We start from the raw sequence: 22158 nt of genomic DNA on the forward strand, positions 1-22158 counted from the left end.
CAAATCATAAATAAGGATAAGTTTACTAATTTACCCTTTAAATTTATTTATTTATTGGATTTTTACAAATTTGTTTACCTTTGTAATTAATTGCAGAGGTAAAATGAGTAAAACTTAACTAATTTCATCTTGATTTTGTAAACTGACAAGTATTTTGAGGCAACTATTTATAATAATGTGGACAACCAATCCACGACGACAAATTTTATTTTTACAAAAAAAAGAAGAAAAAAAAGGTATGTATAGATATCTTTTAATTTGGATGACTCGTCGCATCCTGTTGCCATCCCTAAAGACAATGCATGTGAATAACAAAGTAAGCTAACTCTAGTTAGTTTATGGCTTATTTATTGATTTGAGGATGATACACATGTATACAAGTTATTAGTTAAACCTCAAATCAATAACAATATGGGCTAAAAGCTATATCTAGTTAGCTAGGTGCAAGATAACTAGTAACTACAACAACTAAAGCACTAGCACCAAAATGGAATAATGGGCTAAAAGTTAAAGTTGTCCTTGCCCCAACTGATCATATGGGCCAATCTAGTGGCCTAGCCCGTACATCAAATCCACTCTCAGATACTATGCTTCACTCTATCCTAATGTATTTTTATGAGTACTACAAGTTATTAGGTGTAATTTGTTTCAGATATGTTGTATTTGAGCGTGATTCACATGTATTTGGGATAAACTGACCCTCTCGCTCGTCTCTCTCTATGTATTAGTATTATCAAAGATACATGCATGTTACTCTCTTGCTCGACTCTCTTCCTATGTATAGGTATTTCAGAATGTATCTGATATCAAGGATACATATATCTACCATCAAAAAATGATAATTGAAGGAGCGGTGTATCTGACTTAAAATCTAGTGCAATATTATTAATTGGTGAGACAATATGTAATTATTTCAAACTATAGAGTGGAGTATTATATATGTATGAATGTTTGTGCAATTAGATAGTTTCTCTTTTTTATTATCATTTTTTCTATTTTTGCTTTAGATGTTCTATTAAGGTCGGGTCATTCATTTCATACATCCTTTTGTTGGTATTCATTTCCATATATCTAAGATGTAACGTAACGATTCACTATTTTGATAAACTTATGAACCAAAACTATAATTATTACTATATTCCAATCCAAAACAAGTTAGGTCAACTATAGTATTTCATTTAAGTTCAATTCATCATCATCGTACCTAAACTTTTAAGAAGAACATGTTTCACAAACAGATTCACAACTATATACCAAAATCCACAATGTTCGAATTATTATGGCCACAAACAATTTCTAGCTTAATGTTGTTTTTGAAGGAATGACATGAAATATATCCAGTGGACCTATTGATTGAAACATATCTATAAAATCATGGTGATGAAGTTGGCGTTTAGTAAGTTTGATGCACATTGGAACAAAGTTAAAATGGACAAATATAATAGCTAGGCTTAGAATAGGATTCCCCTTTCAATTTGTGCCTTTTTAAGTTGGCTTGGTTATACCTTTGATTGGAGTGGAATCTCTACAATTTTCTTAGATGTTTTCAGGTTTTCATGTTTAATTTGGATATGAACTTCACTTAAAAGGGAAAAAAATGGTGTATTGCGAGTGGAAATTAAAGGTGTATTCAGATTTTTAGAGTTTGGAGGTCTCTACAATGATGTCACGATAATATAAGCATTACATACATATCTTTTGAGCAAAAGTTATTAAGTTCACGTGAACTCATAACACATACGCTAGGTCCACCTCCGGTGAAAATCAATACTTAACTTAACTTGAAATAGTTTTTCAACTCCAAATTTTCTATCTCAAGTTATATAATCGAATAATTGACAAAAGTAGAAGAGACATTGATTTGCAAATAACGTCTCAACATTAATGAAATGATAATCTCAAAGGGCTGTACTATGCATAAATGAAAAAGTAGAGAATAATAATGTATACAATAAGGAATTGATGAATAGTTACCTTTTTTAACCCCTTTCTAAGAGTTTCCATTTTGTTTGATCTTTTTATGCAAATCTATCATTTTAGGTACTTTGACATAATTCTAAGAGCTTGTTTGGTTGAAAATAAGTTATTTTAAAATTAATTATTTTAATATTTTTATTTTATCTTCAATATGAATAAAATAACATTACAATTCAGAATAATTAATTTCAAAAAAAAGTCATTGTTCCAATAATAAATAAGATAAATTGATCCTAAAAATAATTTTGGAATTAATCATTCTTTATCCCTTTTATCAAACGAGTCCAATGAGTTTTCATCTTATTTTTTTGTTTTTTGCTCTTTTACTTGTTTAAACCCACAATTTTAGAATGAAAGAAATATAACAAAACACTAATAAATTCGTTGCGAATTATTAGTTTCATTTCCGAATTATTGATTGTCTTAAAAAATTATTTTACTTCACTAACTGAACTTAAATACACCTCCTATCTCGTAACATGAGTGAAATATACCCCTAAATTCTCGCCAAGTTTAGCGGTGTTTTCAATACTTCTCTCGACTTTTTATTAGGATCTTCATACTCCTATAAGAGTTTAAGACTACTTGTTATGTCATGTGGCAAATCGAGGATATATCTAAGATTAATTAGTAAAATAAAAAGATATTTTCAAGACTGTCGATAATTCAAATACGAAACTAATAATTTAGGTCAAGTTCGTGCTCAGGGTTTGCCAAGCACCTGAGCAAACCCTTCTTGTGGTGAGTAGCAATTAACACACATATATAAGCACTTATATATGCATGTGCTCTTCAATCACAATCTATCTTCTTTCTCTGCCATCACCTACCCCCTACTCTCTCTCCTCCCCAGCCCACGGCGGCGCCACCACAAACCACCGCCGCCACCGCAGTCAACATCTGACCAGCAAAACAAAATGCCAAGAATTCTACAAAAAAAATTCTACCATTGCCTCCCTAGTTTCAAATGCCTTCCCACAATTCTCTCTCCTCCTTTTGAAGAAACAGAGGAAGAAAAAACAGAGAAAAAAAAAATCAAAAATTTCAACTCTGTTTTCGACATTCCCAGCTCTGATTCCGCTACCACTTCTAAATCACTCACTAATTCCTCCATCGCAACTACAGAAGAAGAGGATAACAGCACTAATTACATTTTCACTTCTTTTGAAGATTCCGATTGCACTAATACTCCAGATTTCTCAAATATCTTCGCTTCTCAACGATTCTTCTTCTCTTCACCCGGTAACTCCAACTCCATAATCGATTTTCCACCGGAAAATCCCAAAGAAGTTGTCACCGGCGGCGTTGCTGTACAAACGTATTCACCCGACCCGTATGCGGATTTTCGAAGATCAATGCAGGAAATGGTGGAAGCTCATGAGTTGACGAACGTGAAAGCAAATTGGGAATTTTTTCATGAACTTTTGTTATGTTATTTGAATCTTAACCCGAAACATACTCATAAGTATATTATTGGTGCTTATTCGGATCTTGTTGTTTCTCTTATGTCTATCGACGATTCGGAAAAAAAGACGGAAGGTACAACTAAGTCGTGTGAACAGACAACTATCGTACTGTAAAAGTTTGATGGATTTGATATGTATGTATTTATTAGAGCATGATAATTTTATCGACTAAATTCATCGAGTTGTTCAGAATGATCAAAAGTCGTGGATCTATTTTCAAGAGAAGAAGAAATGATGGTATCTGGAGAATAAGCATCAACTAACAACTTTAATCCATGAGAATCGCCCCAACAATGATATGATATCAAAATTCAGAAGTTGATTTAGAGTTTTGAGTATATAGATTCTGAATTTTGATAGATGCAGAGCTTATTGGATTCTCGATAAATTATTTATACATATTAAGTGGATTTCTTAACATAAGAGTACTCTAGATATTGTCCCAAGTTACTAATTACTATAGGGTTCTGTTGAAGTTGTAACTGGAACTCTAACTCCGTCCCTGTCCAAAGCTACTATAGGGCTATGTTGAAGATGTAATTGGAATTCTAGCTCCGTCTGTGTATCAAATCATCGTTGGCTTAACTTTTTTTTCTTTTAACTTTCTAAATATGTTTTTGAAAGTTATATTTAGTTTTGTGTATTTTTCTTGAAAAGTTTTGTCTTTGGTGTGACAAAGTTGGACATGTTTTCTTCTAAGAAGACAAAGTTGGAAAAATCAAAATCAAAATTCATAAGAAACCAAGTAAAGCGTGGTACGTTAATATTATTAGTGCCTCGATGCATGTAATATTTCTAACGTCTTATATTGTAAAAAATAAAAATACTCTAGTAAAAGAATGTTTTTCTCCTCGTTTCAGTGAATGTTTTTTTGAATCATATTGGGAAGTGTTATATGGATTCTTGATTATTATTTTTAATTGGCTGTTTGATTAAATTATGTAGAAAAAATATTTATTGTGTTTGGAGAAAGTGAATGGACAAAAGAACAGCTTCTTATGTAAATGTTGTCTTAAAAAACTTACTTTGTGGTCCATATAACTTTTTGGAATTTATTAAGCTTTCTAGTACACAAAGTCACAAGCAATTTCTGGCTTTCATTTGTCATTTAGACAGAGCTAACAAGTACTGCTAGCTACTGGACTTCTAGTTTGCCAGAAAAAATAATATTTTTGATCAGTGACATATTGTCGTCTTGGGAAATCTTATTAGATCTTTGGTTAGCTACCTGAACTCTCACTTTATTGGTGAGGATTCGATTGTCCACGTAATCCCCTACCCATTTCCTATTCCCATACACCCAATTTTATTTTATTTTTAAAAAAATTGTCTTTTTGGGGATTTTTAATTTTCTCTAATTAAGAAATAAAGTCAAGTATAAATATTTCTAAATTAAGAGAGATGCAGAAGAAGATGTCCTTAACTGGTCAAAGGTCTCATTCATAACTATGAGTACAAAATGGTTAATAATATCAGTTGTTATCACAAAAATATATTAATAGCGTGAAATAAATGTATATGGTTACTATATACTATAATTTAAATCCTCTGTAAAGGAGAAAATTAATGATTATGTAGTTGTTTTTTTAAACATTTTATCTTTGTTTTTTGTTCCTCAATTATCGTTTCATGGTTTATCTGATGAGAAAATGGCAAAAAAATGGTTTGTTATCTTTTATAGTAAGTTCAAAACGGTCTCTTAAGTATCAATTAAGTAGTTTTGATTCTTTAAATTTATCAAAAATGAGTACTTTGATTTTCGGTGTCTACTTAACTCTGATTATAAAATTAAATCGAAAATTGTGGAATTATTTTTAACCACAAACACTACAAATTTTCATCAAAATTTAAAAATTTGCAACATAAGAAACTAACCATACACAAAAATAAATAGACCAAAATAACAGAAGTAGCACTAGACTCTTTGAAATAGACCAAAAAATAACCTAAACTATGAAACTTATACTTCTTAATGTGAATTCCTATTAATTATTGTCTATTTTTCACAATTTATTTCAAATCCAACAACCAGAGTTTGATAAATATCTGACGGTGTTATCAAAATGCTCACTTTCAATAAATATAAAGTACTAAAACTGTGTAAGTGATATTTAAGTAACCATTTTAAATTTATTATATATACCCAAGATAAGGGACCATATATTTTTGTTCTTTTCTCTATTTCTGACTGTGTTTTGCTTCTTTTTTTCTGTGTGTGTTTTCTATCAACTTCAAAGCCTACTATATGATTCAATTTGTTCTCATTTTCTATTAAAAAAAAGAGAATTAAGGAGGTAGAGTGGAAGGATATATTATTTTCTTTACCCTTCTAATTTATTTATTTTTTAAGAAAAAAGAATCTTGATAAATTAGCCAAACAAGTCAACCACAAGCAGACAAACTCTAACAAACAATTTTATTACTGCTATCATATAGTATCATGGTTTAAATAATTATAAGGCGCCAAAAGATAAATAAATAAGGTGCCAATAAATAAAACAAAATAAAAAAAGGTGCGTGATTTTGGGCATGAAATGAGTATTGCAGCATTATAGAATGAACCACCAACTTTCTATAATATATATGGTATCCTACTAATTAATTAATGAATCATAAGTCTTATCATCTTGGAAAATTAATTAAATATTCCTTTTAGCCAAACTTAAGGGTGACAATCCAGGATAATTATTTTAGTTCTGCAAGTAATTAAATAGACAATTATTTTGCTGAAATAAGTAAGTAAATAGTTGATGTGTTGAGCCAATAAGAAGAATGAAGTAACCATAAATAGAAGGCTTACAATGTATGCCAATAAATGTGATTTAATAAATAGAGGTACAATGGTATTTTCCTTGTTTTAATGAGAGAAAGAGTGATGGATGTAAGACTATAATTTATAGAAAGATCCAATAGAGTACTAACTCGTAACCATCTAGACACACTAACTCATTTTTATTGTAACAATTGAACACTTCAATTTACAAAATAATTCTCTAGACATGCCTTTAAAATTTATGTGTTATGTTAGCGTCAAGTGTCTACGAGACACAATAAGGACGAGTTAGAGTGTTTACTTGTTAATTGAGACCAAGTTAATGTGTTTTGAAGTGCGGTACTCTGAAAATTGAAGAGTTTATTTGCCAACCGAAGCTAAATTTGAGTGTCTGTTTAATGCCAAAATTTAAATATATGACATTAAACATATCGTAATTATAATAAAATCTTCTCTTAATGAGAATTCTTTTTGGAACGTATTTAGAAAAAAAGTGTGTCACATTAACATTTGATAAAACTTAAGGTTCTCTCACTCTGCTAACTATATACGTGTAGTCTTTACATGAAATTAAATATTGCACCATGATATATATATACGTGCAATACTAAAAATAAATAGCTTGTGGGTATATAATGGATAAATAATTTAATGATTTAAAATTTTATAATAGCATATTTTTAAAATATAATATATATTAATGTAGTTTTGTTTGCCCCTTAGACCTTAGTTAGCTGATATCATTTTTTGCCAGATCATCTCTATTAGGTAATATATCATAGAGGTTTCTATAATTACCTATTAATTATTTAAATCTTTTTTACATCATCAATGCAAGAACTTAAACTCGTAATTAAGAAGTTAAACTAGTTAGATTATGATTTATGAGTTTGGCTACGTCAGAAAGAAGGGTATCCAAGGAGGATTAGTAACTATCCCTATCAGTAATGAAAATTAATTAATATAAATGAGTTTTAGGTAAGTGACAGCACATAACTACTTTCGAACAACTTTATTAAACGTGCACTATTTATAAATATTTTATAGGATTTGAAATGGCACGAATTGATTAGTTCACTAAACAGTTTTTTTTTTCTTCAATCTGTTTAGAATGGTTAGCTTAAACTGAAATTTGAGGATAGAGTGTTTGTACACCTTACCACTACCTCATGAAGATAGAGAGTCTGTTTTCGAAAGACCCTCGGCTCAAATACATTAACCCAAGAAGAAAACAACGAAGAAAGGATAGTAAATAAGGAAAATAATGTAAAGTCTATAAAAAAGAAATAGTAACAACAACAAAATAGAGTAATAAACGACTAGTCCTCCGCAACAACCTTTCCAAGGTAATGAACGATGCGCTTAAAAGTGGACAAATTTTACTAGGAGCTTTTGCTAAATTGTTGAACAATAACCAAATTAAATAATTAGAGACTAATAAACCAAATTAAATAGACAAACACTGTCAAAATTGGATTAAGATTAAGACAAAATGCATAAATTAGGAATAACTTAATTGTTGTTAAATATATATTTTTAGTGGTAATTGACATTCTTTATAAATGTCTATGTGGCATTGGATCTAATGACAACTAACTAATGTCGGTAAAGACTTTACCAATACTCTTTGTTAGTGTGCATATTTATTACCACTAAAAATTATTTTTATTGAAGTGAAGCTTTATTAGTTATAATAATTAATTAGATGCAATGTACCAAAATCTCAAGGAAAATGACACTTGATTTTGAGTATTTTTATTACTTTGACTGCTGGAAGTTTTAGGGAAAATAAAGTGTGTTTAATTAATTAATACCATCCTTTTCAATCACCTAATTACACGTGAAAATTACATATTTTAACATCAAGTCTCTAACGTAAGTATTAAGGAAGAGCTACTGCAGTTTGACAAATAAAAATCGAATTAAATATGTCATTGTTCGATGTGTGTTGAATTTTTTAAAAATAGTATATTTCGGAGAAATCAAAATGAATACAATAATATTTTTAGAGAGTTCGAGCAACATACCTATAACATCTTTTCTATTATCAGAGAACAAATATAATGAATACATTATGAATTCATCTAAGCTTAGTAACTTCAGCTCAGATATTATATACATCTTAAGAATTAACTTAATAGGTTTAAATAATAAATTTCAAACTAATAAATCAAAAATAGACTTTCGAACTCAAATACATAATATTTAAATTTTGAATTCATCTCTATCTATTATTTACATATTTATATATATAGGTATTAAGTAAACCATCAAAATATATACATCAAATGAGCTTATATTACATATCTTCATCTGTTCATCACATTAAACTTGAAATCTTTTTGGTGATCGATATACATTGTTTTATTAGAGAGACAGATAAGACATTCCTGGATATCGAAATTTAAATATTTATTATAAGTAGCATTTTTTCTGTAGAATTAAGTTTCTTTTTTAAAAAAGAAAAAATTGTCAATTCTCTTATTTGTTTCTATTGTGCACAGATCTGTTTGAGATTTATGTCGGGTCATTTGCACTTTTGTCTCATTATTTGATTAATCTTTAATTTTTATTTTTAAGGTAAATAATATTTTACGAGGCATAAATTTATATTAAAATATTTCATAAGTTATGCATCTCACTTTCAAAGAATTGGACATTTGCACAAATTATATGCTCTGTTTTGGAGTGATCTTAATATTCATTCCTTAAAATTATGCTCTTTAATTTTTGCGCTTAAGCACTATAAGTAACAAAGACATGACCAAAAATATCCTTGATTATTTTTTTTAAAAAAAAAAAACAATCACACGGAAAATAAAATTCTGAAGACATTCTTACGAATTTATGTTGATAAACGCTAATTAAGTTCTCTAAACTTTTATCGGATAAGTTCAGGCAAAAGTTAAAAGTTCGCCAATTAGGTTATAATTACGAATACTTTGGCCACAAATTTTTATTAAATGAAAAATAGGGATATATAAAAAGTAAAAAACCACTAAATTGATAGACGAAAATTAAAGACCACACTAAAGAAAAATTCATGCAAAACTTTGCTTTTTTAAATATAAAAATTAAAGATCAAACTATTTGAAGCGGTAAAATTAAATGATTCATGTCAATCAGAAATACTATTAAGGAATCTCCATTTTTTCCATTATAAGAGAAGAAAACAGTGTGATGGAACAGTAATAATGTGTTTCAGATTTGACATCAAATAATTGGATTGGAAGTGGCCATGCCATGCAAATTAAAGAAAATTATTTATTTGCATATTGAGGTGTCATTTCAATCAATTCTAAGCCCTATTTTATTACTCCCTCTATCCCAATTTATGTGACATATTTCGCTTTTCGAGAATCAAACAGTTTAAGTTTAACCGAGAATTTGCTCATGAAATTTTCAATTTTTTTAAAATGAAATTTATATATTTTTAAACTACATAAAAAGTACTATAAGTCTCAATAATTGATAATTCAAAATATTTAAAAGATATAGGAAAAATTTACGGTCAAAGATACACTTGTTTGAATCTCGTAATCCGAAATGTGTCACATAAATTGGGACAGAGGGAGCATCTTTCTTCATATGCCTTTCGAATATTTTTACAGTGAATATACACATATATATACTACAAGTTAATTTAAAGTAAATAAAAAGTTCTAAATTTAAATGTCTATAACAGAAAGGTGGATGTGATATATTATTCAAACTTGTTTGTAGCCTGCAGGCAGCAGAAGTACTGTATCCCTCCATTATTACTATTTTGGAAAAATTATGTCACACATTTAAGGTTCTATATTTACTCAAAATAGTGGTAATTTAAAAAATTAGCTTATAAAATCATAATCAAGTCAATGCGTTCAAGTTTGAGTTGATTATGAATCCGCTCATTTATTAGCTTAGCTTATTTTAGTCCATCAAAGTTGTTTGACGATTATTTTGGAACTAAGATAATCTAATGAGACACTCACTTTCACATGGATTGATATTTATATTAAACAAAATACATATACATAAATATGGTGTTAGAAAAATATTTATTTTCTTTGATATCTTGAAAGGAAATTAATTACTCCATCTCTTGGATTAAAAAGAGATCTCCTTTACATTTAATAAGGAAGTACTGCTTGTAAAGATCTAGCAAAATAGACACTAGAATAAAAACAATTTTTAGCTGTAATAAACACATATTAATAAAGAGTAAAGATCATTTTTTATGTAGTGAAAGTGGCTCGCACACATGAGAAGAAATCTTGAAAGTGAAAGAGGTGGATTTTCCCTGAGCAAGAGAAATGTGTGTGTATATATTGATAATCATGTTGTCTAAGTCAATTTATGCACACCTCAATTAATTTAGTTGAATATATGTTACCTCTCATCAGCAACAAGTATCAGGTAACTCTACTCACCAAAACTAGGACAGGTGGAAAGAAATCATCTTGTGTTTTGTCTCTATTGAAATTTGAATTTAAGACCAACTTATTTTCACCTACTTCATTGACTCTTTTTACTGTAAGTGAGAGTTATATATACGTGAGACTTAATCCAATTTTGATGTAATATTCTGAATATCTCACCAATACTCCAATATAATATATATTTTCTTGACTATAACAATTACCATTGAAAGAACCAACCACTCGTGACAAAATAATACTGTAGGCCAAGTCAATCTATGATCTATTATGTTTTAGTTGAAGACGTCTAATCACAAGAAATTTATCTCACAAATTAAAATGATCTCCTTGAATAACTTCACCTGTGATTGGATTACACGAGAATTTAAAAATGGTATTTGATTCTCTAATATATAGGTTTTTAGATTACTGAGCAAATAAAAGAAGTGTTTGAAAAAACGAAAATAAAATTTAGGAAAAACTAGAGGTAAATATCGTTCAGATATCTGATTTACAAAATATGTATACAAGTGTATATATAGTGTATAATGTATACTAATATACATGTGATATATGTAAATATATAGCTAAAGTGTATTGATAAGGTATACTTCGACCATACTGATAAACTAGATGGTTGAAGAGTACACTTAGGGTCCGTTTGGCCATGCGATATGGTATCATGATATGGAATCATGATATGGTATCATAATATGGAATCATGAGATGAAATTGAAGGTTTGTTTGGACATGCGATATGGAATTTTTGTGTTGTTTGTAATTGAATCGGGAACGGAAAGACTTCATTATTTTCTCATAAACATAAAAATCTCATAAGTTGTAAAACTATTAAAATAGCCCCAATTGTTTATTCAATCTTATCAAATAAACAAAAAATTATAAAATCGCATAATAAATTATTACAAAGCTATTTGTTCTCCACTTAAGTAATTGTTTCATCTAACTTTAATTTAATTTAAAAAATTGAACATAAATTGTACTTGATATGCTCATATCTCTCAACTACTCTTACAAATAACCTATAAAGTAGGAAAAAAACATACATTAGTGAGTAAATATTAACTTAGAAGTTAAATACACTAAGATAAAAATTAACAAACATCACTGACTTCTAACTATTTACAAGAAAAATCAATAGTTAAATATTATTGAATAACGAAATTTTAAAAAGTTACCACAAGTTTGAGTAAAAAACACTTCTAATAAAATTTAATCAAAAAAATTATAACTAGTCCACTTGACTAAATATTAATAACTAATTGATCAAATTTTCCCAAGTCCTCAATCAATTGGACTTGATATTCTTCAGTCATGTGAACGAACATTTTGCGAATATTAAGATTAAGAAAGTGCGGCACCGTCAATGAAAATTGTCTTTTATCAATATTATGCTTAGTCATAAGATTAAGACGTTTTTTTTATTATGAAAAATAAAGAAAGTGTTACTCCCTTCGTTCTTATTTATATTCACCAAATGAATTTCTACTTTATCATTTATATTCACCAAATTTAAAGTAATAATAAATTTTAAAAAGTAATGATGTGATTATAAATTTTATTTACATATGAAACAAATGGTTAGTAGATATAAATGTGGGGTTGTTTTTAACAAAATATAAACTCATGGATCAATTATTGTATTAAATTATCTCAAATCATGAGGTTTTTGGAGAATATGGTATCACCTCTCATGATATGGAATCATGAGATGGAATCAGCGTAAAATCGCATCTCCAAACGCTGATTCCATCTCACGACACCATATCGTGATATGGTATCGCATGGCCAAACGCCTACTTAAAGAAGTTACCCTACAATTTGTTGATATTGTTAGTTTTCAACTCAACCTAACGCAATTTGTAAAGGCCCATATAGCTATAATCATTTGGAGAAATTTTATGTACAAGCCCATATATCCTTCAAAAAACAAAAACTATTTGAAGATATAAATGGTGGACGACAAGGGAAAAAAGGAGCAACTAAAATATTTTGATGGAATGAATACAATTTCTTAATCTTTAATTAGATGTCTAAAGTTTGAACTTTGAAATGAAAAAATTCTTTCAAAATAGTGCTTTCATCTTTTAATGTCAACATATTTTTCTTTTCACTTGGCTAATTGGTGTATATTTCACCTAATTTATTACATGTAATTATGATAAAAATACATCAATGTAAACGCAAGAAACTTTTTAACCTCTCAAGCCAAAGAATGAGTAAGTTAACAAATAGCATAAAATTAATCAATTTATAATAACATCTTTTTAACAAATACTCACTATTGGATGTAATTTGTCAATGTTATGAATAGAACTCTCCTACAAGAAAGGTAAAATTTCCATCAACCAACTGATATATTAAGATTTCCCTCCCGCATTTTCCCTTATTATCGACCCTCAATTTCAATTTAATAAAAAAAGAAGTGTAATTTGCTAGAAAATAAAGTGGGACCCAACATCCTACTTGTCAACTTCTAAAGAAGTCTCCCACAATAGTATTTAGTTGTATAACACACAAAATAAAACATTTCCATTTCTTCATCCTTTACAATTTTTTTCTCAACATTCACTAATTAGCAAAGCTCATAGCTCTGCAACAATGGCGCATCCACTTTCCTTCTCACAATCCCCACTTCCACTTCCTTCTTCCTCTTCGAAATTCATCCTCCACAGCACCACCTTCTCAATCAAACCCACACCCATTTTGCCCCATCTCAAAACACCCACAATTTTCACTTCAATTTCCAAAAAACCCAATTCCTTCACTATCCGAAGAGCCGCTCAAGATTCGAATTCCAACAGCTCCTCATCGGAAACCGAGCAAAACCCACCACCGGAAACCGAAACAGAAGCCGGAGATCAAGGCGACGGCGGGGATGAGGTGTTGTCTGATGTGGGGTCGGAGTTAAAGAAGCTGATGAAGGAGAGAGAACAGAAAGAGCCGGATTTTTGGAGTGGTGTGGCGGAGGAGATAAGGGAAATTGAATGGCCAGCTTTTGGTAAGGTGTTGAGTACTACTGGGGTTGTAATTGGGGTCATTGCTGGGTCCAGTGTCGTTTTGCTTACTGTTAATGCCGTTTTGGCTGAACTTTCCGATCGAGTTTTCGCCGGAAAAGGTGTACAAGATTTCTTTGGTTGATTGATTATGAAGATAAGGGCCTTTTTTTTTCTTGTACTAATTTTCAACAATTTTTCCCTTTTGTTGTTTACAAATCTGGACTGAGAATGCTGGAATATATGAAAAGCTGAAAGTAAAGTTTTTAGAACTCGTTTGATACGAAGGATAAGGAATAACTTATAGTAATAAAAATTCCTCTTTAAAGTAGAAGGTTGGTAGTTAGTTGAACGTTGTGATAGTTTGATGCACCGTATCTATGTCCATTCATACCAGTTATAGTAGCATTATCCTCGTAGTTTCTTGTCATACAACTTATACTACTTTTTATGCTTTGGTTATCACATTAATAGCCTCCTTTAGTATGAATTTTTTTTTGGCTAATCTTATTGTTTCTACGCAGACCTTACTTATACCGTTGTGGTATGGGATGACTTATTGTCAATGTAAAACCAAGTAAAAATATGCAACAAGAAGCAAAACCTTCATGAACAAGAAGCAACACCTCTTTAAATTTCAAATGTTGTAGAAACAGTAGAATTACAAAAGCACTAAAATATACTTGAATGGTTTCTTTACTTTAAAGAACATAGCCAATAAAGGAAAGAAAAGGCCTTATTTTCTAGGAGTTTCAGCAAAATAGAAAGGGGAAGGTTCAGACAAGAACATTCTGCTTTCATCGGAAGCCCACTTCGCGACTATGATGTGGTCATCGAAGGGTAAAAAGTTCAAGGCTCCACAGTCATGTTCTCTGCTTCTCGTCTGACAGTTTCGAAGAGTACAGAGGAAAGATATCGCTCTCCGAAGCTTGGGAAAATAACCTGCATACCAGATTAAGTTAGCTACAAAGTAGAAGCAAAACAAAGATCACTGAGGTTGAGAATGTTATTTCATCATGTAAATGACTAAGATTGGTGAAAACATTCTCCACGTAGAGACAATACATCAACTCGATACATGTATAGTTAAAGCAAGGAATGATTATTATGTGCCCAAAACTTTCAAACTAAACATGCTACTAAAACAATAAAACACTAATGGTAGGAAGCACAAGATGGATCGATAAAGTCGTTCATTGAACAAGTTCCAAAATTAGGGTGTTTTGCTGAACAAGATGAAAATCGATGTCACACAATCAAAATGAGGAGTGAGGTAACGCTTGTCTTAGGAACATCAATAAAACTACTCATTTTAGAAGTAGGCAGAGGACAATAGAGGAGTTATTCAGCAGTAGCAGTAGGCACAAAAATCTTGAGATTTATAGCACAATGACAATCGAATTATTGCATCTTTCAGGTCCCAAGCACTGCCAATGAAGTAACTTACCCCAACTACTGTCAAATTCGGACCTTCCACACTTACATATTAAGCGTTTAAACCCACACAAAAGAAAAGAAAAAAAAAAAAAAGATGTAGCTGAGGAACAGAAGAAACACACAACTGAATAGAGATGATTTGTTTTCACCATATTGGGTCATCTAATGTTAATGCAGAAAACAAGAACTTTTTGACAAATATGCAGAAAAAAAGATATTTCGGGACGACAAATTTTAAATGAAGCACTTCCTACCTATATAAGATGAACAGGATAAAAAACATTTCACGATGACAATCACTTAGATGCCTACAAATAATTAAATTCCATGAGTCCATCAAGATACTGATGCATCTTTTATTTTTTTGTTTTGGTCCCATACGACAATACAATTTTCACATAACATAGCTTATCAGCTTTGGCTTATCATGATTTATCTAGCCTTCATAAAAAGTGATAGATACTTACAACAATGAGCTTCCCAGCATTTTCAGGGCGCTTAGCAACTTTAATTGCCGCCGCCGCAGCAGCACCAGATGAAATTCCCACCTGTGAAATACATATTTTCATGATACAAACATGTAGGACACTAGGAGTGTGCAAAACTGGAGCATTACTATTGCGCTATTAATAGTTCTTGCACACCGTTTTTTTCTTTATTTTTCCCATGGGAGTTTTTTATTTCTTTTTTCTTTTTTTGTGAAAGCTGCAAGGGGGAAGGGGGAGCACAGTTAAAACAGTCAAACTTACTAGCAATCCTTCCTTCAATGCCAGAAGCTTAGCCATTTCTATGGATTCTTCACTTGAAACCTGATTTTATCATTATGAATAAATTCTGTCACTTGCCTACCAAGCTCAAGATCAGTAAGATAGAACAAAAACTGAGATTCACTTTTTCACATTGTTCAATAACTTTGTAGAAAAGATTTTCTCGAAAGTAAATATCTTACCTGAACTACATCATCAATAAGGTTAACTTCCAAAACACCAGGAATGAAACCAGCACCAATCCCCTGAATCTTATGTGGACCTAATGCATCAAAGGCAAGTTGTAAGTCAAACTGAATAATATAACAATGACATCTTAAATTGTTTACAGAACGGAACTTTCAACATGGTCATAATGACTTCTTTGTTACAGTTTGTATATTGCTCATGCACTAAAAGTGCTGGGAAAATGTTTAAACAGCAGATTAGCATTTCTTTGTAGATAGGCTTTTTTGGTTTTGCATGCTAAAATATTACTCCAGTAAAACAACAGACACACTGAAATATAGCAAAAACAGATTGTTAAAAAACAAGCAAAGCAATCTTCTTCTTCTTTTTTTTTTTTTTTTTTACCTTCTTTTGCTTTTTCAAACTAACTTTAGCATAATTTAGAGAACCCCCATTTTTGGTATACTGTTGATTGTAATCTTCCGTTCACTTAAGTTTAACGGTTAAGTTAAAAGGTAAAAAGTCCTGAAACATTTACCATATAGCTCTTTTCTATTGGTTTTGCAATATGTAAAGTAAGGGCTAATAAGCTTCCTAGGACTAGGAAAAGGTTATGGTCCAAATCAGCAGTTGGACTGTGGACAAGACTTGATTATTGACCTCCATCATACATAATGCTGTCGCAGCTCTCCAGAAAAGTATTAACAAATAAAAGCTGATTCCGTGCCAATATATCATGCAAGCAAAGTGACTACTAAGACGCCAAGACATGCTCATCAGCGACCAAGAAGGCCAAATAAATCCTAAACCTTTAACAAGTAATGTTTTCGGAGAGGTAAAGGAACACCAAGATCAACCAATACATGCATGAAATTCCTACATATTACTGAGATGGATCACGGGAATTCCGCCTTCCAGGCGCTGCCTACTCTTCTGAATTAATTTTACAAATCCCACCTACTCATTTACTTTGAGATATCATTTAAAACTCAAAATTTCAGTATCAGCCTTTAGGTTTTGCGTGAAATGTAGCATTAGTTACACAAATAGATACTGTTGCAATACTAATAATACTGGAGTCAGTTAGTAGCACATGTACTGCTGCTCATTCGGCTCAATTATTTACTCCACCGTAACTTCTGCTGGCTTTATACCACTTTATAAGACTGTTAGTTAGATGTGGCTCAAGGTGCTGAAAACCAGAAATAATGTTAACTGCAGTAAATTAAGATAGTAGACCCAATAACTGATAAACAGATAAAGAAAGATCATTTATTATAAGATTCTCCCTCCCACTAACTTAGTTCTCTGAAATCTGCACAAAGTAGAAAAAGGGAAAAACCATAACGGTTGAGAAAGAAGAAAAAGCTCACCAGGCTTTCCACCAGAAAGGATAGCACTTTCAACTGGTTCCACGCCATACAGCTATCATCCAATTGTAAAAAGGAAAAAAGGAACCATTTTTACAAGTCATGACATTGAAAATTCAGCATATAGACAGAAGTCAATTACTAATCAAAACTGAATCAAATGTTTTGTACTACCAGTCATTAGCCCGATTCTTAAAGAATCTTACCTTAACGTTGGGGTTCTGCTCTCTCAAATACTTGCCTGAACCAGTTATCGTGCCTCCTGTTCCAATTCCAGAGACTAGAGCATCCACTTTCCCGTTTGAGCCTTTCCAGATCTCAGGACCAGTGGTCTCATAGTGTATCTATATTATGGTTATATTTGAGTTAGCCATATCTGCATCAAAGAAAGTAAACTTGGCTTGGGAAGAAGAGTACCTTTGGGTTAGCAGGGTTTTCAAATTGCTGAAGAATATAGGAGTTGGGTGTTTTGGCCTTTATCTCTTCAGCCTTTGAAATAGCACCCTTCATCCCTTTTGCTGGATCGGTAAGCACCAACTCAGCACCGAAAGCACGCAGAATAATTCTTCTCTCAAGACTCATTGAAGAAGGCATCGTAATAATGAGTTTGTAGCCTTTAGCAGCAGCCATGAATGCCAATCCTACACCGGTGTTTCCACTCGTAGGTTCGATGAGGACACTCTTCACAAAGAATGAAAATACTAAGTCAGATTCGATTTGCTAAACAAGTTAGTGATCAAATCTTTGATACAAGTGGCTTCATTCCTCCTTGGAGACAATCATCACGTCCACCAAATTGCAAAACCACTTCAATCCACAGACCAAGAAACAAGCATTGCAAAGTTATTTCTGGAAATAAGGATAACTAACCTCGCCGGGTTTGATGAGACCCTTCTCCTCAGCATCTGTAATCATACTATAACCGATCCTGAGAGTAGTAATAACAACAGATAAGTAAAACACAGTCATCCTTAATAAAAACATAGCTCCAAAACATTCAAGGAGACAAGTGATTATTGTAACACATGAAATGTAACACATAATTCTTGTGAAGGTATCCACACGCAAAATGAAGTTTTACCTATCCTTAACACTAGAGCATGGCTCCATGCTTTCCAGCTTGGCAGCAACACGTGCAACACACCCATCCACAACATTATTCAGGTATACCAAAGGAGTGTTACCAATCAACTGTGGGTCAAAACCACAAATTAATACAATCTACGCAGTATACAAAATTCAGAAGTAAAGCAATACCCCGAAAGGAACCAGATACAACAGGTAGTCAACTTACTTCAGTTACATCCTTGGCAATTCCAATCTTTTCCCCCGCCATATTATCAGGTTAATTCTGCAATGATTTATAGCAAAACTACGTGAAACCTTATATAATCAAAAACACATTTCATCAAATCAGCTACTCATTTAACCATTCCACTCCACACCGGTAGTTTCGTTCCTTACAATATATAACCAGCTTTCAATATTCAGAAAGGGAAAATAAACACTAAAATGAACATCAGTTTCTTCTTAATTCTTTTCCTTTTCCAACTTCCACCAATTACAACCATTTGCCAGCTAAATTAGGGGGAAAACACCAAAAAGCTCAAAACTTTGCATACAAACAAATTCAAAGATGAACATGAGCATCTTTTATCTTATCCCTAATAATTAAAGATCCCATTTTTATTCAATCAACACCAAGAATCCATCATCCCCAGTTCATACAATCTCAAAAAACAAAACCCCAATTCTCAGAATCACTTTTTATCCCATAATTTTAAAAAAAAAAATCGAAATTCTCCATCTCACTCTCTAATACCTTTACAAGTAAAACCCACAAATCTAGAGCAAAAATCTGATCCGATTGAAGAAAAAAAACAGTAATCTTGGCAAATGAACAGAGAACCAATTATCCATAAAAGGCAATCAAGAGCAAAAACTATTAAAGGCAGAGAAAAATTACCTAGGATTTGACAAAAGACAAGAAATGAAATCTACTGTGACTGTGTTAGGGAGAGTAATGAATAGCCTTATATATAGATAGTGATCTGTAAATTTTTCCAATCAATAATTTACTAATTTTTGTCATTGTTTGACTTGCCTTATCGTGCAGATTTGGGCATCTTACTTTTTTGTTCTTGTTTCAAACTTTGTTGTTGCCTTTTTGTTATTTTCAAACTTTTAGGGGTCTGTTTTGAAAGTCAAATAAAAATTAGTAATTATAAAAATTTGAAAGTTAATAATATTTGATAAATGCATATCTTTATAAATAATAGTATTAAATTAAATATTTGAGATATATATTATTTTTTAGAATATATAAATAAATAAACAATATATTTGTAACTAATAAATAATCGTGGCACAATGAATTCATATTTAGGGTAAATGGCTTAAGGTGTTGATTAAATTGGTTTATAGGCAATTTTTAATTTATTTACGTATTTGATAAATATTAAAGTAATCAATCAAAAGCTCTAAATTGGTGGTTCCTAATTTATACTAGATTTCTTTAGCTTATAGTAAACATTTTGTTTGATCAAATATTATATTATTTTGTTCTTAATATTTTTCTAATTCACCTCATGTTTTTCCCAAAATAAAATCCATAACGTTTGCTTCATTGTATATTTGTTATTCCTCGTTTTGTTTATACAAATTCTTTGAATTTATACTTTTAATTAAAAAAATTAAAAATGTTTAGTTATTCTAACAAAATAACAACTTAATAACACTTTTGTATCTACATTAATTATTTACATTCAACTAACTAAATAGACTCTTAGGGGTCATTTGGTGCGAGGGATAAGAATAAATAGTCCTAGGATAAAAAAAATGGCTATGGGATAAAAAATCGGTGTCTTGTTTGGTTGTCATGTTTGGGATAACTTATCATATCATTTATACCATAGTGATCGAATAAGTTATTATACATCGTGAGATAAGTCGATAACTAAATAATTAATCTTGGGATAATTAAGCGTTGGATATAAATTGAAAGATATATTTTTATAGATAAAGTTAAAAAATCATATTTAGAATGTGACGTGTCCATTCTGATTTGTCTCAATCTAAAGTGACCATTTTAAAAAAGACTTTCCTTTAGAATTCGGATTTTTATCTTAAAACTCAAATTATATCAAGAGAATAATTAGTTAATATATATTTTTCGGGTATTATATATGCATAATTATAATGTACATTCAACATTCCTTCGAGACCACTTCAGTAGTTAAAATACCATAATTCAAATTCAAATTGCAATAACATCAACTTCTTTTTTCATTCAGTATTTGATATTCGTATTGAAATTCGATTAATATGAATTTTCGTATTGCAGAATTCATTTTCAAGGGTGGCGCTCTCAACAAAAATTTTCTCATTCATATAATCAACTCAAATCCTAGACCTCTGATAAAGAATGAAGGAGTCTCAATTATTTCATCACAATCGATATCGATAGTAACATTAGTTTTGATTCAACAAGTTCTAGTATTAAACTTCGTAAAAGAAAAAAACATAATTATTGAATAAATTTATTAATAAAAGGCATGAAATTATTGGATACTTTTATATTCTAGAATAAATATGATCGGCCGGTTATGAATTATGATTGCACCTAACAAGCTTAGAAAGAAAATTGATTAAATTTAGAAACGAATATATATATATCCCTACAACAAATTATTCATCATTTCTTGGTAATTAGTATATTAGTTTATTACCACTATTTATTATTATTTTTATAATATAAAGTTTCAGTCTAATTGGCCCTAGAAGGTTCTGAAGGGCCAAATTACCACTATTTACTTTAATTGTTGGTCTATGGTGAGCAAGACCGGCAGAGAACAAGTCAACTAATAAAACAACAAAAAATATCAAAATTGTTTGGAAATCCTAGTCCTTTGAATTCTCATCCTAATATGTTGTATTTCATCAGTTTCAATTTATATAATATATTTATAAGTTTATTTTTAAAAAATCATATTTTTATAATTAGTAAGAACTTAAATATACATATTTCTTTTTTATAAAATTTAAAACTCTTCATTTTTTAAATTTTTTTATATCTTATGTCATATAAATTAAGCCGGATGCAATAATGTCAAGGTCTTGTTAGTGTTGATAACTTGGAATGTCTCCAAAGAGGCAAGAATATAGAAACAAAAGAAAGAACAAGTCCATTAACTAGCAATCACTTGAAGAAAAAAATCACTAGTCCTATTCTTTTTATATTGCAATATGAGTAAAAACATTGAATTCATTTGACATCATAAAATATGTTTTTGCGTAGATTGAACTTCCATCCTAATTTATTTTTTCTCTCTCAAAAAGTAATGTATTACTTTAGACTTTCTGAAACAAACTCAATTTCAATACAAACACTATTGTATATAATTATTGTCGAATACAAGTTACTACTAGAATACGCACAACAAAGTAATAATATATTAACTAAGGAGAGATTAACATAGAAGAAGGTAACCAGAAAGGGATGAGATACAAGAATAGAGAAAGAAGATGAGAGGATCCAAAAAGGAAAAATCACCCCATATATCTATTTAAGGCTTAATATTACAACCTTTAGATGTACTTTTTTTATATTACTACTTATAACAGTTTAATTACAAGTATTAATAGATTAGTTTTAATTCATAATTTAATTTATTTTATTTAATTAATTAGTTATTGTTTTTATAATTACATTATAATTACTAATAAGTAAGAGAAATAACATTAATATTAGAGAATCAATTGTCATTATCTCTTACACCATTTTAGG

The 22158-nt window shown here is 30.4% G+C and overlaps 3 protein-coding genes across 3 annotated transcripts; 2 read left to right on the plus strand and 1 right to left on the minus strand.

The window, feature by feature from the left end:
- Positions 1-2777: 2777 nt before the first annotated feature.
- LOC102605694 (transcription repressor OFP12-like) lies at positions 2778-4212 on the plus strand. Its single transcript, XM_006360725.2, has one exon. The coding sequence runs from the start codon at positions 2895-2897 to the stop codon at positions 3555-3557; it is 663 nt and encodes a 220-aa protein (XP_006360787.1). The 5' UTR covers positions 2778-2894; the 3' UTR covers positions 3558-4212.
- An 8928-nt stretch (positions 4213-13140) lies between these two features.
- On the plus strand, positions 13141-13902 carry LOC102606028 (preprotein translocase subunit SECE1). The gene has a single exon (XM_006360726.2). It carries the CDS (start codon positions 13236-13238, stop codon positions 13773-13775), a length of 540 nt encoding a protein of 179 aa, XP_006360788.1. The 5' UTR covers positions 13141-13235; the 3' UTR covers positions 13776-13902.
- A 341-nt stretch (positions 13903-14243) lies between these two features.
- Positions 14244-19397, minus strand: LOC102577740 (cysteine synthase). Its single transcript, NM_001288049.2, is given in 11 exon segments — positions 14244-14572; positions 15535-15615; positions 15817-15876; positions 16017-16096; positions 17376-17427; positions 17579-17716; positions 17790-18053; positions 18243-18300; positions 18454-18563; positions 18667-18723; positions 19339-19397. Coding segments are annotated over 10 exon segments (978 nt in total). The 5' UTR covers positions 18709-18723; positions 19339-19397; the 3' UTR covers positions 14244-14479.
- Positions 19398-22158: the final 2761 nt, after the last annotated feature.

The sequence above is a fragment of the Solanum tuberosum genome, unplaced genomic scaffold (assembly GCF_000226075.1).
Source record: "Solanum tuberosum cultivar DM 1-3 516 R44 unplaced genomic scaffold, SolTub_3.0 scf00334, whole genome shotgun sequence".
Taxonomy (NCBI): Eukaryota; Viridiplantae; Streptophyta; class Magnoliopsida; order Solanales; family Solanaceae; genus Solanum; species Solanum tuberosum.